The sequence below is a fragment of the Leishmania braziliensis genome, chromosome 36 (assembly GCF_000002845.2).
Source record: "Leishmania braziliensis MHOM/BR/75/M2904 complete genome, chromosome 36".
NCBI classification, from domain to species: Eukaryota; Euglenozoa; class Kinetoplastea; order Trypanosomatida; family Trypanosomatidae; genus Leishmania; species Leishmania braziliensis.
Genome location: NC_009327.2, coordinates 123,520 through 142,435, shown reverse-complemented (window position 1 = coordinate 142,435; position 18,916 = coordinate 123,520). Strand labels below are relative to the sequence as shown.

General features: G+C 55.8%; 7 protein-coding genes across 7 annotated transcripts; all 7 read left to right on the top strand.

The window, feature by feature from the left end:
- Window positions 1–703: 703 nt before the first annotated feature.
- LBRM_35_0500 (conserved hypothetical protein) lies at window positions 704–1,300 on the top strand (the record flags this gene model as incomplete). Its single annotated transcript, XM_001568625.1, has 1 exon — window positions 704–1,300. The coding sequence occupies one exon, from the start codon at window positions 704–706 to the stop codon at window positions 1,298–1,300; it is 597 nt and encodes a 198-aa protein (XP_001568675.1).
- Window positions 1,301–2,746: 1,446 nt separating this feature from the next.
- On the top strand, window positions 2,747–4,084 carry LBRM_35_0490 (conserved hypothetical protein; the record flags this gene model as incomplete). Its single annotated transcript, XM_001568624.2, has 1 exon — window positions 2,747–4,084. The coding sequence occupies one exon, from the start codon at window positions 2,747–2,749 to the stop codon at window positions 4,082–4,084; it is 1,338 nt and encodes a 445-aa protein (XP_001568674.2).
- Window positions 4,085–6,456: 2,372 nt separating this feature from the next.
- LBRM_35_0480 (conserved hypothetical protein) lies at window positions 6,457–8,478 on the top strand (the record flags this gene model as incomplete). Its single annotated transcript, XM_001568623.1, has 1 exon — window positions 6,457–8,478. The coding sequence occupies one exon, from the start codon at window positions 6,457–6,459 to the stop codon at window positions 8,476–8,478; it is 2,022 nt and encodes a 673-aa protein (XP_001568673.1).
- A 2,732-nt stretch (window positions 8,479–11,210) lies between these two features.
- On the top strand, window positions 11,211–11,651 carry LBRM_35_0470 (conserved hypothetical protein; the record flags this gene model as incomplete). The annotated part of the gene is made up of 1 exon (XM_001568622.1): window positions 11,211–11,651. One exon carries the CDS (start codon window positions 11,211–11,213, stop codon window positions 11,649–11,651), a length of 441 nt encoding a protein of 146 aa, XP_001568672.1.
- A 528-nt stretch (window positions 11,652–12,179) lies between these two features.
- On the top strand, window positions 12,180–13,550 carry LBRM_35_0460 (phosphatidylinositol-4-phosphate 5-kinase-like protein; the record flags this gene model as incomplete). The annotated part of the gene is made up of 1 exon (XM_001568621.1): window positions 12,180–13,550. One exon carries the CDS (start codon window positions 12,180–12,182, stop codon window positions 13,548–13,550), a length of 1,371 nt encoding a protein of 456 aa, XP_001568671.1.
- A 1,191-nt stretch (window positions 13,551–14,741) lies between these two features.
- Window positions 14,742–15,521, top strand: LBRM_35_0450 (conserved hypothetical protein; the record flags this gene model as incomplete). The annotated part of the gene is made up of 1 exon (XM_001568620.1): window positions 14,742–15,521. One exon carries the CDS (start codon window positions 14,742–14,744, stop codon window positions 15,519–15,521), a length of 780 nt encoding a protein of 259 aa, XP_001568670.1.
- A 1,234-nt stretch (window positions 15,522–16,755) lies between these two features.
- On the top strand, window positions 16,756–18,267 carry LBRM_35_0440 (conserved hypothetical protein; the record flags this gene model as incomplete). Its single annotated transcript, XM_001568619.1, has 1 exon — window positions 16,756–18,267. One exon carries the CDS (start codon window positions 16,756–16,758, stop codon window positions 18,265–18,267), a length of 1,512 nt encoding a protein of 503 aa, XP_001568669.1.
- Window positions 18,268–18,916: the final 649 nt, after the last annotated feature.

The window sequence follows — 18,916 nt, the reverse complement described above, 5'->3', positions numbered from 1 at the left end:
GGAACGAGGCAAAGCACAAGATGGAGGGCCCCGGTCCTCTTGTGCACGATCACCGATAAGGATCGGGGGGGGGGGCGGACAAAGCTGTAGCAAATTCAACGGAGAACACCCACATCCGCACAAGAAGAAAAAAACGTGACGACGTCGATGAGCAGCGCGGAAAGAGTATCGGATCAGAATCGAAAAAGAGACTGTTGCCGATGTCAACTGCCAATGTGGCCGGGTAAGTCGCGATGCCGTGGTAAATGTGGAGGATTTTGTTGCGCACCTCATCTTTAATAGCGTGAAGGACTCGACGCGTGCCCATGAGAAGTCTTGCAGTGGAACTATCATGTTCGATTGAAGCCCAGCCGCTGCTTCTCGTGCACGCCCATTTTCTGGTATAACTCTTTGGATACTTAACCATCATTCTCTCCTCCTGACACCATGGCGTGTGTGTACTTCCGCCCTGCGCTCTTATTTGCGCACGAACTCGCATGCGTACATTTGCCGACATGCTCACAGAGTCTCTGCTCTGCACACAGACTTCATCGGCCAGCTCAGGTCTTGGCGCTAGGATAAGCGGTATACTACTTGCACACGAATCTCAGATAATACCCGGCACCAGTACAGTTTTATTCGCACAGGTGCTGAGGTATTTCTCTCTCTCTTCTTCTCTCTATATTGTCATTACCAGAGAAAGACCGACGGACAGCGTCAGACCATGTACAGCGACGGTGAACGCAAGACCGTGTCGGAGCTGCAGCGGGAGGCCGAGGCGACGCGCAGGGAGATCATCGAGGAGGCGCAGCGGCTGGAGCGAATTAAAAAGGCAACCGCTAAGACACAGTTCTCCATCGACCAGCTCTTTCGCTTCTTTGCGCGTGAGGTGGAGACAGAAGAGGAGAAGAGGATGCTGGTTAACCTCCTCGTTTCGAATCCGCAAGACCTGCACATCGAGTCTGTGCCGGTGCTGCCGGTCGTCATTGCCATTGCGAATGGCCGTATGACTAACGCGCGTCGCATGTTCACTACGGACAACGCCTTGCTGGACGACTCGGTCTTCATTTTTCTCGTTCATACACTGCGTTTCTCGCCTCAGGCTTGCCACATTGATTTCGTCGACATAAGTGGGACACGTGTGACGAAGAGGGGCATGTGCTTTGCGCTGGAGATGATGATTGAGCGTAACACTCCCTTCACATTAGTAGCGAAGCGCCTGTTAATCCAGTCTCAGGAGACGGAGGTCGTGCGTGTCCGCTATATGTCCCTCATGAGCACGCTACGAGACAAGAAGCATTGCCACCTCATTCAGGAGTAAATTCAAGCTTGCGACGCATGTGTGCGTGTGGTGTAGTGACACTTGAGTGCTGGTGGCTTGTGAACGTGTTGGGGCCCGTGTCTTGTAGATACGTGCATATCTTGCCTCTGCTTTCTCTTTTGCCTATTTTTTCCTCTTTTTCTCGTTGACTGCCCGGAGTAAACGCGACGGAGGTGACTCTTTAGTGAGTGCGTCTCTCGCTCTTTCTGCGTATGTCGTTGCCTGACTTCACAAACCTTTTTCTGGCACAATTTGGGTCTTACTCTGCGCCGGTATGCCACATATCGGAATACAAAAAAGTTTGCTGCTCCCATTCTCCGAGGTGCAACATGAGCTCAACCCCACCCCCGGCCCCAGCCTGTCACAGGCCCCACCGCCTGGTGCGAAGCAGCGCTAGACACGCGTTGCAGCAATGCAGCTTCAGTTATCGGAGCACGACCACGGCCTCAGACTCAACCCGCCCACCGCTCTCTGCCGGTCGCCACCCGGTGCGTCCCGCTCGGGGTGACCCAGGCTCCCCGCACCAGTGAACAGCGAGGGCCGGGTGCAGTGCGATTGAGTCGCACTGACACCCCACCCATCATGTGGGTGGCGTAGTCCTATCCACCGTCACAGGCCGCTCCGATGCCACGCCATCCAGAGCCTGACCGCCGACATCCGCAGCGCTACATCGCCCCACCCGCCCCTCCACCCCTGCGTCGTGGGCACTTGACCCTGCCACCGCCAGAGGTGGCTCGGCACTGGCAGGAATCGGGGTGGGGGCTCCTTGGCTTCTCCGCCCAGAGGGACGGGGGCGCTGGACCCTGGATGCTGTCCACTGCGGTCTCCCCTCGTCATCAGGGAAGAATGCGCATCCTCCGGACGAAAAACGCTTGTCTTTTCTATTTTTTTTTTTTTTTTGCAGGGGGTACGAAGGGCTGATCTTACAGATCATTGAACACGCCTAAAAGAAAGCAAGACGATTGAGCCAAGGGAGTGCTGATGAACCTGCGTGCGAAGTGAGTAATGTGCTCTCTCGTCAAGTCTCACCAGCTGAGCGTCCGAGGGGCGTAGTAGAAGAATCGCGCAGCTACGTGGATTCTTGTGATGCCCAAGCCCTTCTTCTTTCCTACGTTACTTTTCAATTTCCTGCACTCCGCTACTGCACCCTTTTCATTTTGTAAATATTCGCACGAACGCCCACACTCCCTCACCGAGGCACTTTCACGGACGTGCTGGAGGGAGTTCTCTAGTGTCGTCCTCTTTTGATTTCTTCTTGCTTCGCTCTCTCCGTTCTCTTCCCCGTTTGCCTTTCATCGGTGGTCGCGAGTCGTTACCCTTTATCAGCTGTGTAGCGCCGTTTTTACGATTTCATTCGCTTTTTGTTTCCTTCACCCTCGCGTGTGCGTGCGCCTTTCCTTTCCTCTCCTCTGTGCATCTCAAGTGAGGAAGGCGTGGCTTAACGTAATGGCGACTGCGCTTAACCGCAGGTTTGACGTGCTCTGCCACAGCGGCGTGTGCCCGTCTCACCTGATCGACGTCTTGTCACTCCTCGTGGCACACGCCAACGATACAGAGCTGTTCAAGGCAGAGCTACGTCATGGTGGTGGCGGCGAGGTTGGCGCTGTCACTACTGGTGCAGGCAGTGTCCGTGCTACATCTTCCACTGGCCCTGCGAACTGTACTGACCGGGCGCCCGGTGATGCACGCGAGAGGCAGGCGGCAGATCGGCGTATCCAACTCATGTACAAACAAGCGGAAGACCCCGAGGTCCTCGACGACGCACTGCGCGCGTCGCACGAGACGGTTCTTATCGCCGCTGAGCGTAGTCTGCAGACTTATGCGGAAGATTTGAAGCACATTAACGATATTGCCATGGCGACTTCCGCCAAGCATCTACGGGCAATGCGGGTAGAGACGCAGCAGCAGATGGAGATGTTTCGTGACCGCGTCTGCGGCAATGTTGTTGAGCGAACGAAGGAGGAATTGGAGGTGATGCGGAGCGAGCTGACCGCATCGGTTAGAGATGATATCAGCGACATGGTCCGGCAGCTGCATCAGGTGAGCCTTAGCACCCAACAGCAGCTCCAAGAGCTAACGTCTTCCTACACTGACTTCGTGGCTCAGGCTCACGATGTGCTCACTGCGGCTCCACTAGCTGATGTCTACGAGACTGTGAAGACCGTAGAGTACATGCAGAAGCAGATGGACTGCATGGAAGCAACAGCGCTCAGCAAATCAGACGTGAAGGCGCTGGAGGAGCGGCTGAAGCACTTGGAGTGCACTGTAGCGACTCTGGGGCCCGTGGCGGAGAAATCTGATGGGGCTGCCACCGCAGCGTCTCGTGACAGCGTCTCCACGAATGTTCCCCTTCCTCTGCCGCTATCGCAGCAAAAGTCACTTCCGTCTAATGGGAGTGTCCCTCACCGCAGCCCACGATCAAAGTCCACGTCACCACCGCCGTCGCACGTGCACATCTCACAATCAGCCAGTGCAAAAGATCAACCGTTATCGACAACAGCGGCCTCGAGACCGCCAGTGCAGAGAACACTCGCGGAGCGTCTTGGCGTCACGGTGGAGGCAGCAGAGGACGGGGTGGTGCTTGTGGGGGTGTCGCCCGGGTCGGCTGCTGCTGCGCACCGGCTCGGCGTGGGCCACATCATCTCTCACGTGGGTCGCACGGCTGTGGCGACCCCTGCCGCGTTTGAGGAAGCCCTCCGTGCGAGTGGGGGGCTGGTCGTGAAGATCACGACGTACGACCCCTTCAACGGCCGCGTGCGCGTACTCACAGCGCAACCTTTTTGATGGCTGACTTGGTTTTGAGCGAGCCGCCCACCGAATCGCATTTCGAGTCTTACGAGTGTGTGCCGCTGTCTACGTGAGGGAAGAGGGTTGGTGTGCGCGCGTGTGTGTGTGTCCTTCTCTTCGGTTGCCTGAGCTACGTGTACGTTTGAGTGAGTTTCAGCCGTAGAGTGCTCCGTCCGGAGCATGCCAAGAATGCGAGCGGAAGCCGTGCTGTTCTTTCCTCAAATATGATGGCAGATGCACACCCACACACACACCCACACACACACACACACTTGAGGCAGCTTTTTCTGCGCAATCGGTGCTTTTCTGGGCAGCGCTCCTGTAGTTGTGTCGATCTCCTCTTAGCTCAGATCACCGTGCAGAATGCCCCTTGAACGGTGGCGGTCACTCTACAACACCGCTCCAGGCGAGACATGTGCTTCGTTCTGGCTGCTGTTGTTGTGGTAGGGTGACAAGATGACGTGCACAACCTACGATGGGCGCTTCCGCGTTACTTGCACGCCTTTCTTTCCCCTCTTTCCCCTTCTTTTCCACTTTTCCATCTCTCATTTTATTCCTCGCCATTTTCCTTTCCTTTCTTTCTTTTCAATTCACGGCGTTCATTCGACGCCCCTGTGGGGGCTCACTCCATCGACAGCGACGACCAAAAAGAGAGGAAAGGACGCACACTCGATATTCCTCGCCTACTTCCTCCCTTATACGTTGCTCCAGCTGCTGCTGCTGCTGCTGCTGAGAAAATGGACTTTGAGGGGCTGTTAGCGAACGACGCGCTGCGCCCGCTGATGAGCGAGTTCGCGCTGCACCTAATGGACCACCCAGACACGGCTTACCTTATTTCTCGGTTACCGCCGCCGAAGATTGCGATGCTCTACCACGCTGCGCTTCTGCGCTCCTCAACAACGGTGCCACTTCAAGGCGAGTTTACGCACCGAACGGAGCGCCTGTGCGCTTCGGTGTTGGATGCCTACGCGCTTCGTGATGGTGGTGTGAAGGAGAGTGCACCAGGAATGCACGGCGCACGCATGCGGTCTGTTTGGCCAGTGGCCGCTGACGAGGCTCTTGGAGCAATGACTATCTGCCCAGTGCTCTGTCGGCGCCTTGCTGAGGCTGAAGACGCGTATCCTATGTTGGAGGAGGCACTCGCGGCAAGAGAGGCGCGGCTGCAGCACTGTATCGCGACGCTGGCCGCTGGCGTCTTCCCTGCCTCCACCACCACACCATCCTTGTTATCACCTCGGTGATGTGGAGCGGGAGGGGAGAATATGTCAGAGCTCTGCAAGTGTTTGCCCAGGGGTAGCGATCCTTTTTTCAACTCGTCAACGACACTCTGTAGTACCGCTGCTGGGGCTGCACGTCAAACCCCCGTGCTGCTCATACTTGACGAACTAGGCCCTGCTGGATCCTCGGTTTGCTATTTTTTTTGTTTGGGTTTTTTCTACGCCCCCCCCACCTTCTGCTACGATGCGCCGCTGTGGTGGCGATTAACTTTTCCTTTCCAGTATTTTCTTTTCCACATCGCGCCTTCAGTGCATTTTATTCACCCCCCCCCCCCCCACTCCCCCTATGTGCCACTAGCGCTATTGAGGTGAAGAAGGAAAGTGATGGGGAGCATCATCATAGGAGGCGTGCGAAGAGAGACTGCTTACACCGACGTCCTCCTCCATCTCTTTCGCCACGCATCGTTCTCTCTTGCCTGCCTGCTGTTATAGTAATCCCCTAAGAATGCAAAGCGCCTACGAAACGGAATCGGCAAGAGAAAGCATGGTGGGATTAGGGAGCGCGTGTTGGCCCCAGTGCCGGACAAGGGCAGTGTCCCTGTGTCTCGTTACAGTGGAAGAGGTGGCGCCTTGATGGAGCTGCAAGAACGTGATGTCGGCTGACTCTACTCCCAAAGAAAAAGAATGGCATAGTTAGTGGGACTTGTTTCCTGTTTCCCATGTTCCTCTTTGCGCCAGTATGCGCGTACGTACGATGCAGCGCACCACTCTCTCTTCTCTCCACTTTCCTCAACTTCTTTGGCAGTTCGTCGCTGTTTCGTATCGGTGGACTTTGCCTCTGCTCCTTCTTGCTTATTTTGCCTCTGCCCGATCCACTTCGCATCAGCTGCGCTGGATTTTGTGCGTGTCTGCACGCTTTCTCACTCGCTGAGCATAGAAGAGCTTCTGGGCCATGTGCAGCCGCTGTGCACGCGGAATCGCCGTTGCCACCCACTTTTTTTCGCTTTCTTAGCGTATCTCTTGCTGCTATTCTCTTTCCAAGGTGTGCGGCGCACATCTACTTTTACACCTGTGGAGTCGTGTAGTTCCCTCCACACGCACGCTCACACACGTTGGCCTCTTCGTTTCGTACTTACACAGCGTCGTTTTGCCATGTCCTCAGACCGCGCCGAGAGCACGGCTGCTGGCGATCCCCGCCAGCAGTCGTCAACAGCTTCTAGCGGGTCGTCGAATGCCAGCAGTACCAGCTCTGACGAGGTCAGCAGCACTCTCTCCGACAGCAGCAGCAGCAGCAGCAGTAGCCACAGCAGCAGTTCCTCTGGGTTCGAATCATCTGATAGCGAGCGCCCTTCGTCCCCACCGCAGGGTCAAAACGCCGTTTCAGTAGGGAGAGCCGCGGCCACGCAACAGCCACAGCAGCAGCAGCAGCAGCAGCAGCAGCAGCGGCATGTGCAGCTGAATCCCGAATTGCGCTTTGAGAGGCCAGACAAGGAGTACATCCCACCACCGCCCCTCAAGGACATGCAGGACATGGCTAAGGTGCTGTTTTTCTTGAGTACCGATAAGAAGCGCTATCCGGATGGGCGCCACCGCACGCTGGATTACTTCCGTGCCGCGGTGGAGATGTTCGTGACGGAGGTACGGCAGGAGTACCAACGGCAGTATCAACAGGCGCAGCGCAGCGGCCGTGCGATGCAACGCTTAACATGGAAGAACTCGGGGGAACTGGCGATTTGCTTTGCCTGCTGCTGCGACAATGTGAAGCTTCTGTACGACAACCTCCAGCCCGGCCCCCTCAAACCGCTCTGGGATGCCTTTGTGGGCCAGCTTGCGCCGATGCTCATCGTTCAAAGTCGAGTGCCAGAGGCGATGCTGTCGTCCCAGACGTATCACATCAAGTACATGGACTGGGTTAAGGGCGGCACACGTTACGGTGGCGAGCAGTCGGCCGCGAATGTCCGTTTTCCCTCAGCATTGGACCGCCGCGTAAAGGTCGAAACGTACCTACGGAGCGGCGCAGGGTACAAGATCGAGGCTGTGCAGGTGGGGACGACATCCGCCGCGTCGGCGGCCGTCCCCGCTGGGGTGACGCCTCGTCCTCCGTTGGCTGCTGCTGCGGCTCCAGTGCAGGCTACAGAGACCCGAGCGCCATTCGCGGGGCGGTTACCCGGCACAGGTGCAGTGAAGTTGCCGGTCGTTCCTGGCGTCGGTGGACCTCGCCCGCCAGTGAAGGTGGCCATGAAGCACGCTAGCGGTGGTGTTGGGCCCGGCACTGTGACGACTGCCACCGCTCCTCGACTCGCTTCCACAGGCGTGAAACAGATGCCGCCGGAGATGAAGCGTCTGTTTTGGTTGTCGGTACTGGCGCATGTGAAGGGCGGGGATGCGTCCCGGGCTTTTCCGGATGATCGACTGGAGGCCCTTCCCGGCCTTCTGCGACTGTGCGAGATGACAGAACACACGGAGGAGATGTGCATCTTGATGGACGTGCTGGCGGCCTCCAGCAGCAGCGTCCAGACAGTCTTTGAGCGCCTAGGCGGTCTTCTGTCGTTCCGCCGGTTCGCCTCCCACTTCATCCAGAGTGAAGAGGCAGAGCCACTCATGCAGCTTATCGAGCAACTCGCGCGGTGGCGTGTCGTCGCATGGGGCAGTACTTCTCAACAGGCGTGGCAGACCGATATGAACCAACGGCGCACACGCGACCTGATGTGGCTCCGCACCCTGCCCCTCATCCCGGAGGCAAAGAGGCCGGCGTGGGGCGCGCTGCTGCTGGTGATGGAGCAACGGTACATTTTCAAGACCCCGCGCCCTGATGACGCGGACATGGAGAATCCGCTAAAGCGGAGGCGGCCCGAGGGCGAGTCCGGCTACCTGCACGCTATGCTGAGTGACAACGTCGACATGCAAAGGTGGGTGGTGCCCCGAGTCAATGTGTTCTCCGCTATTCGCCTACCAGTGGAGCTGCGTGTGCCGCCGCTGTGCACAAAGTTGGAGGAAGACACCGTGCGCTTCCTCAACTCCAAGCGCGACTACGCTGAGAAGATGCAGGTGGTATGGCGTGAGCGGCTAGAGAAGATTCTGAGCGCGCAGCCTCGTGCGCCGGGTGCAGCTGTCTCGGTGCCTCTCTGGTATGACCCGTACGCGCTACTGAGCGTGGCGTCTCCGCAACCATGAGAAAAAGCTGAATGGAGCGAGAACATCCAGCGGAGGAGCGTGGCACATCACGTCTGTCGGCGAGGGTTGTGCTCTTGTGCGTATTAGGCGCTGATGCCGCACAAACGGCTCATAGAGAGAAAGCGAGATTTCACAGAAGTACGCCCATGCGTGTACCCAAGAGGTGTTTCACGAAAAGAAAGAAAAGAACGGCATCCCCCGTACTGCACCTGTGCATCGGTACACAGGATCCAACCTCGAGCGCTGTCACGGGCTGCCGTGACGTCCGCGCGAGGTGATGTGCCTAACGAAGGGAGGGGGCGTGTCGTCGCTAGTCCGAAAGGCAAGGGGATGCCATCGGAGTGTTTCTCATTTTACGTCTTGACATCACTTCGCGCGCCGTCGCCACAGACACTGTGTTCATTTGATCTCTGCTCGTCGCCAGTATGAACGTGGGATCTTACCCCCTTCCCACACACTAGAGAACCCTCTAAGGCACGTCATATTCTTCGAACCAGTGACGTCCTGTACTTCTCTCCCTGCACTCTTCATCCTTTTCTTAATGCTCTCTGGGCTCGATACTTTCCTTGTATAGAGTGACACACATCTAGAGAAGCACAGACATGTACAAGCAGCACAAGTGATTGTGGAAGTGAGACACCCGCTTGTGGTGGACTTATTCACGCTTTTTCTTGTCCAAGCTTGTTGCACCGAGACGCGTATGTTGCCGAAAGTCCATAAGGGACTTTCTGTTGATGGTTGAAGGGTGATGCTTACCGCGAAGGCTGCCCTCTATTAGTGGATCGCTTTGCAGAAAATAAGCCCGAGAGCGTGTGATGTGAATGAAGCGTGGCAGTGGGGTGCTCTGTTGCGTGGAAGAAGCCCTATATTTTGTTCTCGCTTGCATTCATTGCTGAGTTTCGGTGTCACGGAGGAAGAGGGGAGGTTTTTTCCTTTCCAACTGGAAGAGAGAGCGGCGAGTTTTGACCCCCGTATGCACAAACACCCACACAAGCGAATGTGTGTGCATACGGGTGTTGCGTGCGGCGGGCAGAGGCAGAGAGGATGATCACTTCATTTATGCGTTCTGTTTGAGCTGATTCCCTTCACTGAAGCACCTCAGGGACTTTTTTCTGGTCTACCTCCACTGATCTGCCGTTGTGTTAGGCGTTGTGTGCCTGTGCTTGTGCCTGTGGGCGAGCTTTGTGAAGTCGAAGTAGTGGTGACGCAATCGTGCAATGACGGCAGTTCTGCGAAGAGTACACGCGTGCTCAACGAGGATCGCAGCACCTCAGGCTCAGCCTTCCGCAAAGCGCGGCTCTCGCGGAGACGCACGCGTCCCCAGCCTCTGTCCCTTCAGAGACCTTGGGGTACCGTACTAGAGTTATGATTCGAACCTATCCATGCTTTCCGTGACCTTATCACTCATGAGCATACTGAGATACACAATTTAGTCATAGTTACAATGAACTCCTTGCTATGCACGGGAGAGGGAGTAGGGAGGAGCTGTGTGTGTCAAGTTGTACCTCCTCTCCTTCTCCACTGGATTGTGGCTCGCTTTAGAGGGAAGCTGTGCGTGTGCACGCACACATCTGTTTTTTTTTTTGGGTGTTTGTGGTGCCTGACAAAACGAGCGAAGAGCCATTTTGTTCGCTGTCAGGCTGTGAAAGGTGTCTTTAGGTCCTTGGCCGTGTCCTTTTCCATGCGTGGCAAAGTTATTCTGAGGCATCAAGATTTGCTGTGCATCTGTGCAGTGCTATCACACATATTTTTTCTAGACAGTGCATTCTCTTGTGTGGCAGCTGCGCCATGATTCGAACCTATCCATGCTTTCCGTGACCTTATCACTCATGAGCATACTGAGATACACAATTTAGTCATAGTTACAATGAGCAGTGCCACCTCTGCTGACGACAGTACAGTGCTGTGAACGTCGATACGGTTGAATTACCTCTAATCTCTTGCCGGAGACGGGTGAGGTGAGGTGCGGTGCAAGTCAGAGAGTACCGCTGCGCTTGCAGGACACCCTCAAAAGATATCTACAGGGAAATAAAGTAATAAATAGACGAAGACAACCCGCTCTCGTGACCTGTCGCGTCATGCTTTGCGAATCCAGTTTCCAGCCAGTGCAGCATCATTCAATGAATCACAGAGTGCATCTGACATGCCAGCGGCACTTTTGCCGAGCGTGCGGACTGTGCCCACTTTGTCACGAAGGGGCAACGCTCGATCAAAAGCGAAGACTTTCCTACGCGCGCACGCCCATGCTGGGGATGGGTGTGAGACGGCGTCGCGCATGTCACCCATCTTGATCTTTTACTTTTATCCTGTCTCTTTATCGCCTACTGAGTCACGAGGCCCTTTCACTTTTCTATTTCATGTGTGCGGTGGCAAATAGTCTGCCTCTGGCTCTCCACACTCCTCCCCCGCCCTCCACTACGACCCATCGTGCACCAGCTAGACGGTGTATGCGTACCTCTTGACACGCCTCGAGCGACACGGCACTGCTCCTACGCTCAGCTGATTCCCCACGCCGATTTCTCTCTCAGCATTCATTTTGACACGGCAGCAGGTCAAGCTGGTGATTAACATTCTCTTGCAGCGTTCACACGAACTCTTTTTCATGTGAAAAATTGACTCGGTTTGGGCGGTGCACCACCAAACTCTGAAGTCGGCGGGCCTTCGCGCCTTCTCTCTGCCGTTTTTTTTCCCTTTCGCCCTGTCCCTCTCCACTTTGTGTGTTCATCTCATCCATGGCAGACAATGATGGGGATCTGTCGAATGTCAATCCGGAGCTTTTGAGGCTCTGTGCCAACCCGGAGGACTGGCGCGAGCAGCGGCGTCGCGCCATGAAAGCAAAAATCTTTGGCAACGGTGCTCAAGTGGACTCCTCGGCTGCAGCGGAGACATACCTGCCGATGGACAGAACTGCTGGTCCGTCACCGTCATCCGCCCCGCAGCTATCTGTTTCCACGTACGCAGGCCAACAAGCTCCGGTGTCGAAGCAGGCGGCGGAGTCGTACATCCTTCAGCAGCTCCTGTCGCACAAACGTCACCGCGAGGAGACGAACACCCAGCAGGCAAGCGCACCTGCCAGGACACCTCAGCTGCATCCGCAGCAGCCACCCCCAACTTCGCAGGGCCATGAACTTTCCTTGAAGGAGAAGTTGATGCGCAAGTACAGGAGAGACTGATGCCCGACGGGTGCGCCATCTCGTATGCAGGACTTCACGCATATTTTTGTAGATATGTATCTCTGTAAGGTCATGCACCACCACTGCTGCGACTAAGCAATACAAGAAGGAAAAGGAACCTAAAGGAGGATCGAGATAGAGACGCACCAACGTCCTATTTCACCCCTCTTAGATATGATGAGCTATCCACCAGGAGAGCACTTTGTTGCAGCTGTTGGTGCGCACGCAATGCTTGGCCAGTGAGGAAGGCCAATGCACTTTACTCTTTGCAGTTGGAAGGAGCTTTATCGTTTCAGATTTTTTTTTCTCTCCTGACGCGCCTGGTTATACCTTCGTGATGACCCTTAGCTGCTTTCTTTCTCACCCCACGAGTGCGTCGCTTGAAGCCCGTAGTCGCACCCACACATATTCACGACAGGGCTCGAGAGCTTCTTGGAGTCAAGCGCCCCTACAGTACCGTTTTTCTCTCCCCCTTTACTCCTCGAAACGCGCGCAGACCTACACGAGTCGTTACCCTGGCAGATCATCATGGGTCAAGTCGGCGGTACTGCGACGAGCGGCCGTGGGCTCACGGCGCCGCAGGTGGTGGCGGCGCTGAGGGTAACAGTAGAAGCACAACTGAAGAAAGCGGACGCAGCCGCACCATCCTCGCAGGCGGCGTCTTGTACTCGTGCCAGCCTAGCTGAGCACTCCAAGGCAATCAAGCCAGTGGACTGCTGCGCTGTCCAGCGACTCACCGTGCCATCGACGGACAGCAAGGGAAAGCGGGTGAAGGTACACGTCACCGAGTACGCTCCAAACGTGTTCTCCTTTCTTCGCCAGTTGGAGGGGGTGGCAGATTCACATTTCGCCGACGAGTGGTCGTTGCCTGAGGACTGCCTGAGGATGGAGCTAGGCGAGGGACGCTCTCAAGCGTTTTTCCTCAAATCAAAGACCATGGCGTTCATGTGTAAGACGATTTCAGTGGAGGAGGTTCGCGTTTTGCTCGATATCTTGCACGCTTACATGCAACACATTGCTGCTCATCCAGGGAGCCTCCTCATGCGTTTTTACATGCTTCTGAAAGTGTCAGTGCGGAAAGAAAAGGGATATATTTTGTGCTTCAACGACATCTTCGCGGCCGCCTCCGTGTTGCATGAAAAGTGGGACATCAAGGGTCGCATCCCGAAACCTGGCAAGTCCCTCCGCAACCCGGACTTCCTTCGCCGCGGCAGCGAGCTCAATCTGCACCTCATTGAGGCCCAAAAGAAACGCAACGGGATTGTCAAACCCGTGACCGATGCGTCTGAGCAGCTCTACAACAGGGAGGATGGAGTCGTTGTGAAGGAAGCCAAGGGCGCGCAAAGTCCGCCCACGCTGCACGACAAGGACCTGACACGGCTCTTCCTGTTACCACAGAACACACGCAAGCGACTTCTGGAGCAGCTGCTCCGCGACTATGACTTTCTTAATAGTGCGGGGATGATGGACTACTCGCTGCTCATCGGCGTCACCTATCACGAGAACAAAGCACCGCAGTCAGGGAGGCATTGTATCAGTGATAGGATGAGCAATTCAGCTCAGCACGACGCCGCATCTGCATCATCTTGGGCCGAGGTGCGGCCTGCCCCCCTTGCAAAGGACAGTCACCTGTCCGACAAGAAGACGAGTCATTCCGTGACACCGCCAGAGTTCGCAAATGGCGTGCGCAGCGTTTGCGAGCAGGAAATCTACTATGTTGGCATAATCGATGTGCTCACTGCGTACACGATAAAGAAAAAGGGCGCCAACTTCTTCAAGTCATTTCTCTGGGAGCAAAATATGCTGTCCACTATCCCACCCGACTACTACGCGCGTCGCCTCACATCGTTCACAGAGCTGATTTTCCCAGACGCGAGTGAGGAGTCGCGCGACAGGTAATCATCGCTTCTTTTTTTTTTTCGTTTGTTTGTTTTTATTGAATGAAGCCGCGGAGTGTGGCCAAGCGCTATCATAGGGGAGGAGGTGCTGTATCTGCAATGTATCCGGCGCCCTACGGACTCCTTCTTTTTCACGCCGACTCTGAAATCGCTTGTCGCTGATCTGTGGCATTTGCTGAGTGCTTCTGCTTGTATATATGTGCGTGTGTGTATGTGTGCTTGTGCGTGTGCTCCCGTCTCCCTTCTCCAGCAGTCCTCCACTTTTTGGTCGTCTCTCTCCGTCTTCCCTTGGCGCCATATGGATGTGTGCTTGAGGGTGAGGAGTTCTCCACCACGACCCACTTAGCCTCTCTTCCTCCTCTCCCCTTCGAAACCCCAAACCGCGAACCGCATGTGCCATTCACATGCACCTCGTCGTATTCCCTCCTTCCCTTTCTCGTGCTCTTGTAATGTCGTACTGCAAGGGGTATTACGGTTGCTGTGTGTGGGCTGACTGCTCGAACTCTGAGTGGGGGCTGGACTCCGTTCCTCAATGCGTGTTCGCCGAACAAGAGACGCAGTGCTCCTACGTGTTCACATGTACCACTTGTGTTGTGTAGAGGCAGTATTTCATCTACCCGATTCTCTGTACCTCCTCTCTCTTTTCCTTCCCGAAAACTTACACCCATGCTCCACTCTTCATTTCTCCAACTCCCTCTCTCGTATGTTTACGCCAGTCTTCTTCGTGAAACTGTCTCTCGTTTCCCTTCTTCCCTCCACTTTCCTCCCAATCGATTCACCGTCGACCGTCGTACCCCTTTCTCTCCTGAAGAGGAACTCAGTTTCGCTTTTTTTTTTTGACCTCCTCACTGCTGCTTCACGCGTTCTCGTGGTGAGACCATTTGGTGTGGCGGCTTCTCGTGGCGTGTTTCTCTCCGTGTGCCTCACGTGGAGGTCTATCGCAGTGCTCTTCTGGCCGTTTCAAAGCCTGGCGCACATAAGCACTCCACACGGTCCAGTACCGAAGATACACCGCCGCAACACACGCGTCGCACACACACACACACACACACACACACACACACACACACACGGCGACGCGGTCGTACTCACCGAAGTTTTCCCGTTCTTGAATTCTACCCCACTCGTTCTTTTTCATCGCCTCTCGTGTCTTGTCGCCCCCCCCCTCTTCCTCCCCGGGTCTGCTCGAACAATGGCGGCTGAGCAAAACATTCTGTTAGACCCCAGCATCCGGGACTGGGTGCTATTGCCTTTGATTGTGATTGTCCTGTTCATGGGTGTGCTGCGCCACTACGCCGGCATCCTCATGAACTCCTCCTCCAGGCCAGATATGGTTCGCATCTGCAACGTGAACATTCAGAATTACGGCCGCCTACTACTCAGTGGCGGTGCTGTACTGTCGCCTGAGTCCTTCAAGCACCGGGCGGAGCACATGCTGAATGGCATGCTGAAGAAGAAGGTGGATCCGGTCAACCCGATGGAGATGATGAACGACCCGAACCTCATGTCGGGTTTACTAAAGAACCAGTTCATGATGATGGTGCCGAACATTGGTATGATGATGCTGGTCTCATACTTCTTCTCCGGCTTTGTGGTCGCCAAGTTTCCGTTTCCCTTGTCGCACCGCTTTCGGGAGATGATGCAGCGCGGACTCGAGATCGATGTGCTGAACTGCAACTACGTCACCTCCCTCAGTCTCTACTTCCTCATCATGTCCGGCAACCAGGGTCTGCTGGAGCTGCTGCTCGGTGAGGATGTCGAGGCGGAAGGGACTAATGCAATGATCATGCAGCAGATGCCGCAAGCCCCGGCTCAGCCGGTGGACTTCGCCAAGGTGTTTAAGCAGATTGCTGACGAGTTGGAATTTGTGAAGGACCGCCACCGGTGGGCCTACGGAAACGCCGCGGACGTTCTTCTGAAGAAGTGGCGCTCGCAGAAGCGCGCGAAGAGCGCGGCGGTGAAGCGCAGATAGGCGGTTGGACAGCTATGAAGGCAGGAAAAGAGAGTAATACAGACTTCTTTTCCTTTCCCTGCGATCCCACTCTGCTTCCCTCGTCTCTCTCTCCCTCTCTTCCGTGCTTACCTCCTAAGCGGTAGAGAGTGGAGGGCCTTGGACGAAGCAGAGTTGGAAAGACATGTGCATGCGTGCATGTGTTTGCCCCCCTGGTGATGGGATGAATGCACAAGTTGTCGTTTCCTTTGTTCACTGTCTGTGTGCGTGTATGCTTTGTGCCTTCATCGCCGGTGCTTGTGGAGGTGATTGTTGTTCGCTCCTTCCTTCTCCTCGCACCATCTCTGTTCGTCTGCAAGCAAGTCTGGAGGGGTGGCGGAGGTGTTTTGGCTTGGGGGTGAGAGAGAACGACAGGCTGAGGCAGGATGTGAGGATGGGGACGCTTGCTGTGATTCTCGTCTGACCTTGCCATACCTGGCTCTATCGATACCACCACCCACCCACGCTCAACCTGCACTGTCGGTGCTGCCGTTCTCCCGCCGTGTGCACTTTTTATTTTGTTGTCGTTCACGATTTTCTTGTTGTGTAATGCAAAACATGAGTAACGCTCGGACGCCTGACTCGCATGGGCTCTTCGGTGCAGCAGCATAAGCAACACCCGTTGTGGGCTGAGAGAGTGGCGGCGTCCCTTGACCACGCAGCGCATCGGCGCGTGTGCGATGCCACAGCGCTGCATGCAGTCACGCCCAGGTACGTGAACCATATATTCCTCATATCCGCGGGGTAGTCGCAGCGCTGGTGCGGACGATGATGTATCCGACTCGAAAGCGACTCTCTACTGCTGAATGCCATCTCTACTAGCTACACGTCGTCATATCTGCGTGGCTGTGTAGGTCTGCTGTCTCTAGTGCGTCTATCCTTCTCCTCTCTCCTTCTTTACCCCCTTTCTTCACTACTCACCACCTCAAAGGGAGGGGGGAGAGGAGACTTCATTTGATTCTCGGTCGCGTCGTGCAAGAAAGTTTTGTAACCGCAAGCGCTTGAGTCGCTTCTTCGCTGCTTCCAAAACACGTACGCCAACGCACAGGGACGTGCGTACATCACTGTGTGCCGGCATTATGTCCATGCTCGTTGTTCGCTTTGTTTCATCTCTTCTCTACTTTCACCCTCACCTGCTCGCGCGGACCTTCTTGCCGTTAATGTAGATTTGCATGTCAATTTACCCCTTCCGTGTTACCCTGCTCCCTACCCAGCAATGCAGAAGCGGCGTACTGCGTCAGCGACGGTGCTTCCACAGGAGGTGGTGGTGCCGCATCCTCCAATGTCGGGGACCTCAGCGGCAGCACCACGCCATCGCAGTTACCAAGCGAACACCACCGCGAGTAGCCGCCCGCGGCATGTTTCGCTCAACCCGCCGAGGCACGTGCCGAGGTGCATTTTTACTGCACCCACTTCTGTCCCGTGGGCTTGCACCCTGCGCCGCTCTGACGACATCTTTGCAACCATATCGCGCAGCCGACAGCGCCATCCAAAGAAGGCGGGTGGGGAGGACCCTTTGCCACTGGTGAAATCTTCCGCGGTCCCTTCCGCAGACGAGGTGAAGTCCCTCGCGGTGCACTGCGTGCCGTTTGGAGAGAAGAAGCTCAGCATGGAAGGAGGTGAGGATTCGTCGCACCTCAACGGTCTTTTTGATGGCGGCTTGTCAAGCTCCACGCTCGTTGCGTGGCCTCCGAAGGAGCCGCGGCGTCTGTCGAGTCAGCTGGGCCGCTCACTGAGGCTAAAACTCGACACCGCCGCTATCGAAGAGGAGCTTGGGTGCTCGACCAATTCGCCGCTAGAAAACACTGTGAGCCTCACGGACTCGCAGCTGGTCAAGTTCGCCGCGTACGACACCCTGCGCCTTCTTTTCCTTCCCATCTGGAAGCTCTACCGTTTTCACAAGCAGATGGTGCAGACGATGGCGATTGTGGCCAAGTACGCGCATCCCAAGATCTTCCAGCGGCGGCAGCGTTGCAGCGAACGGGCTCCTGACACAATTCTTCCCAAGCTTCGGATTCCACACACGAAGCTGCGCTGGGCCGCTTATTTCCTAGAAACGCAAGCGGTGTGCATTCAGAGTGCATTCCGGCGCCACCATGCCCGCGTGCAGGCCGTGGTGGAGCTCAATTACCGCAAAGTGCGTCGAGATGTAGAAGAGGCGTACTGGGCGACCGTGGTGGCACAGCGTGAGGCTGAGCTCACCCAGCAGCAATACCCCTTTAACGCCCTGTCAAATGCCGTGCGACAAGTGATTGAGGCGAGTGCCGAGTCGAAGATGCGCACTGACACCACTACCCACCGCACCAACCTTCTCAGCCCCGCCGCCAACTCGACGCCTGCTACAGAGGCTCCCAGCTACGAGCTGGACGTCTACAACTTCTTCATGATCGGCCGACTGCCCGAGTCGCTGCTCCGGTTCGAGACGACCTCCGCTGTGTTTGCGCAACTTAGGCGGTCTGCTGCGCGAGCGCACTTGATAGACGATTTCTCGTCGACACGGGCTCGGCGTTCGGCCAGGGAAGAGCTTCGGAAACCGAACGACATCCCATCGACACACAAGCCTGTTGTGTGCAGAAGAAAGTGCCATGCGCAGCTGCCGCACTTCCTGCCGGAGAGCGTGTACGTCGCTATTCTCAACAACACTTGTTACATGACGAGCCTCATGCGCGACGACCGCATGCTGCGGGCTCACCTACACCAACAGAAGCATCCTTTGGAACCGTACTGAACACCGTAGATTTTTAAAGCCTTTTTGTGCCTGGAGACTGCCCATTGTCACCCCCTAATCGATCTCCCTTTTCAACTCTATCGCTGTGCAATGCAACAGAGGTCCCGCCTTTACGTTCCTCCGTGCCTTGCCGCCTCTCCCTCGCTTGCGCATCTCGTGCGTTTTGTGCTCTTGGAGTTTCTTTCCTTGCACGTATACGACACCGCACGGAGACGAGCGCGCTCTCTCTCTCTGATTGTTGAAGGTAGCGCTTGCCTCTCCTCTTCTCCTTCCGCCGCAGTGTTGTTGTGCACGGCACGCAAGCCCTGCCGCTCTTCGAGTTGCGGGGAGGAGAAGAGGAAGCAGGTCCGCCCTACCACATGTGCGCAATCAGTCACCTCGTGGGGGGGGCGGGACAACCCCCTTAACCTCGTCAATACTAAACCGCTCTTATGAATCCACTACACTGCTTCCCACGCTCCGATGTAGCACATTAGATTGCTCTGGCTGAAATTGTAATCTGGCCAACGCGCGTGTCGACTACGTATTCTAAACTCGTCTTTACACCTTGTATTACATATCCGCGTCACCCGCGCCACTCCCCCTACCATTGTGACTATGTCCCCCCCCACCTTACTATGATTCACATATGACTCCATACCCTCATTAA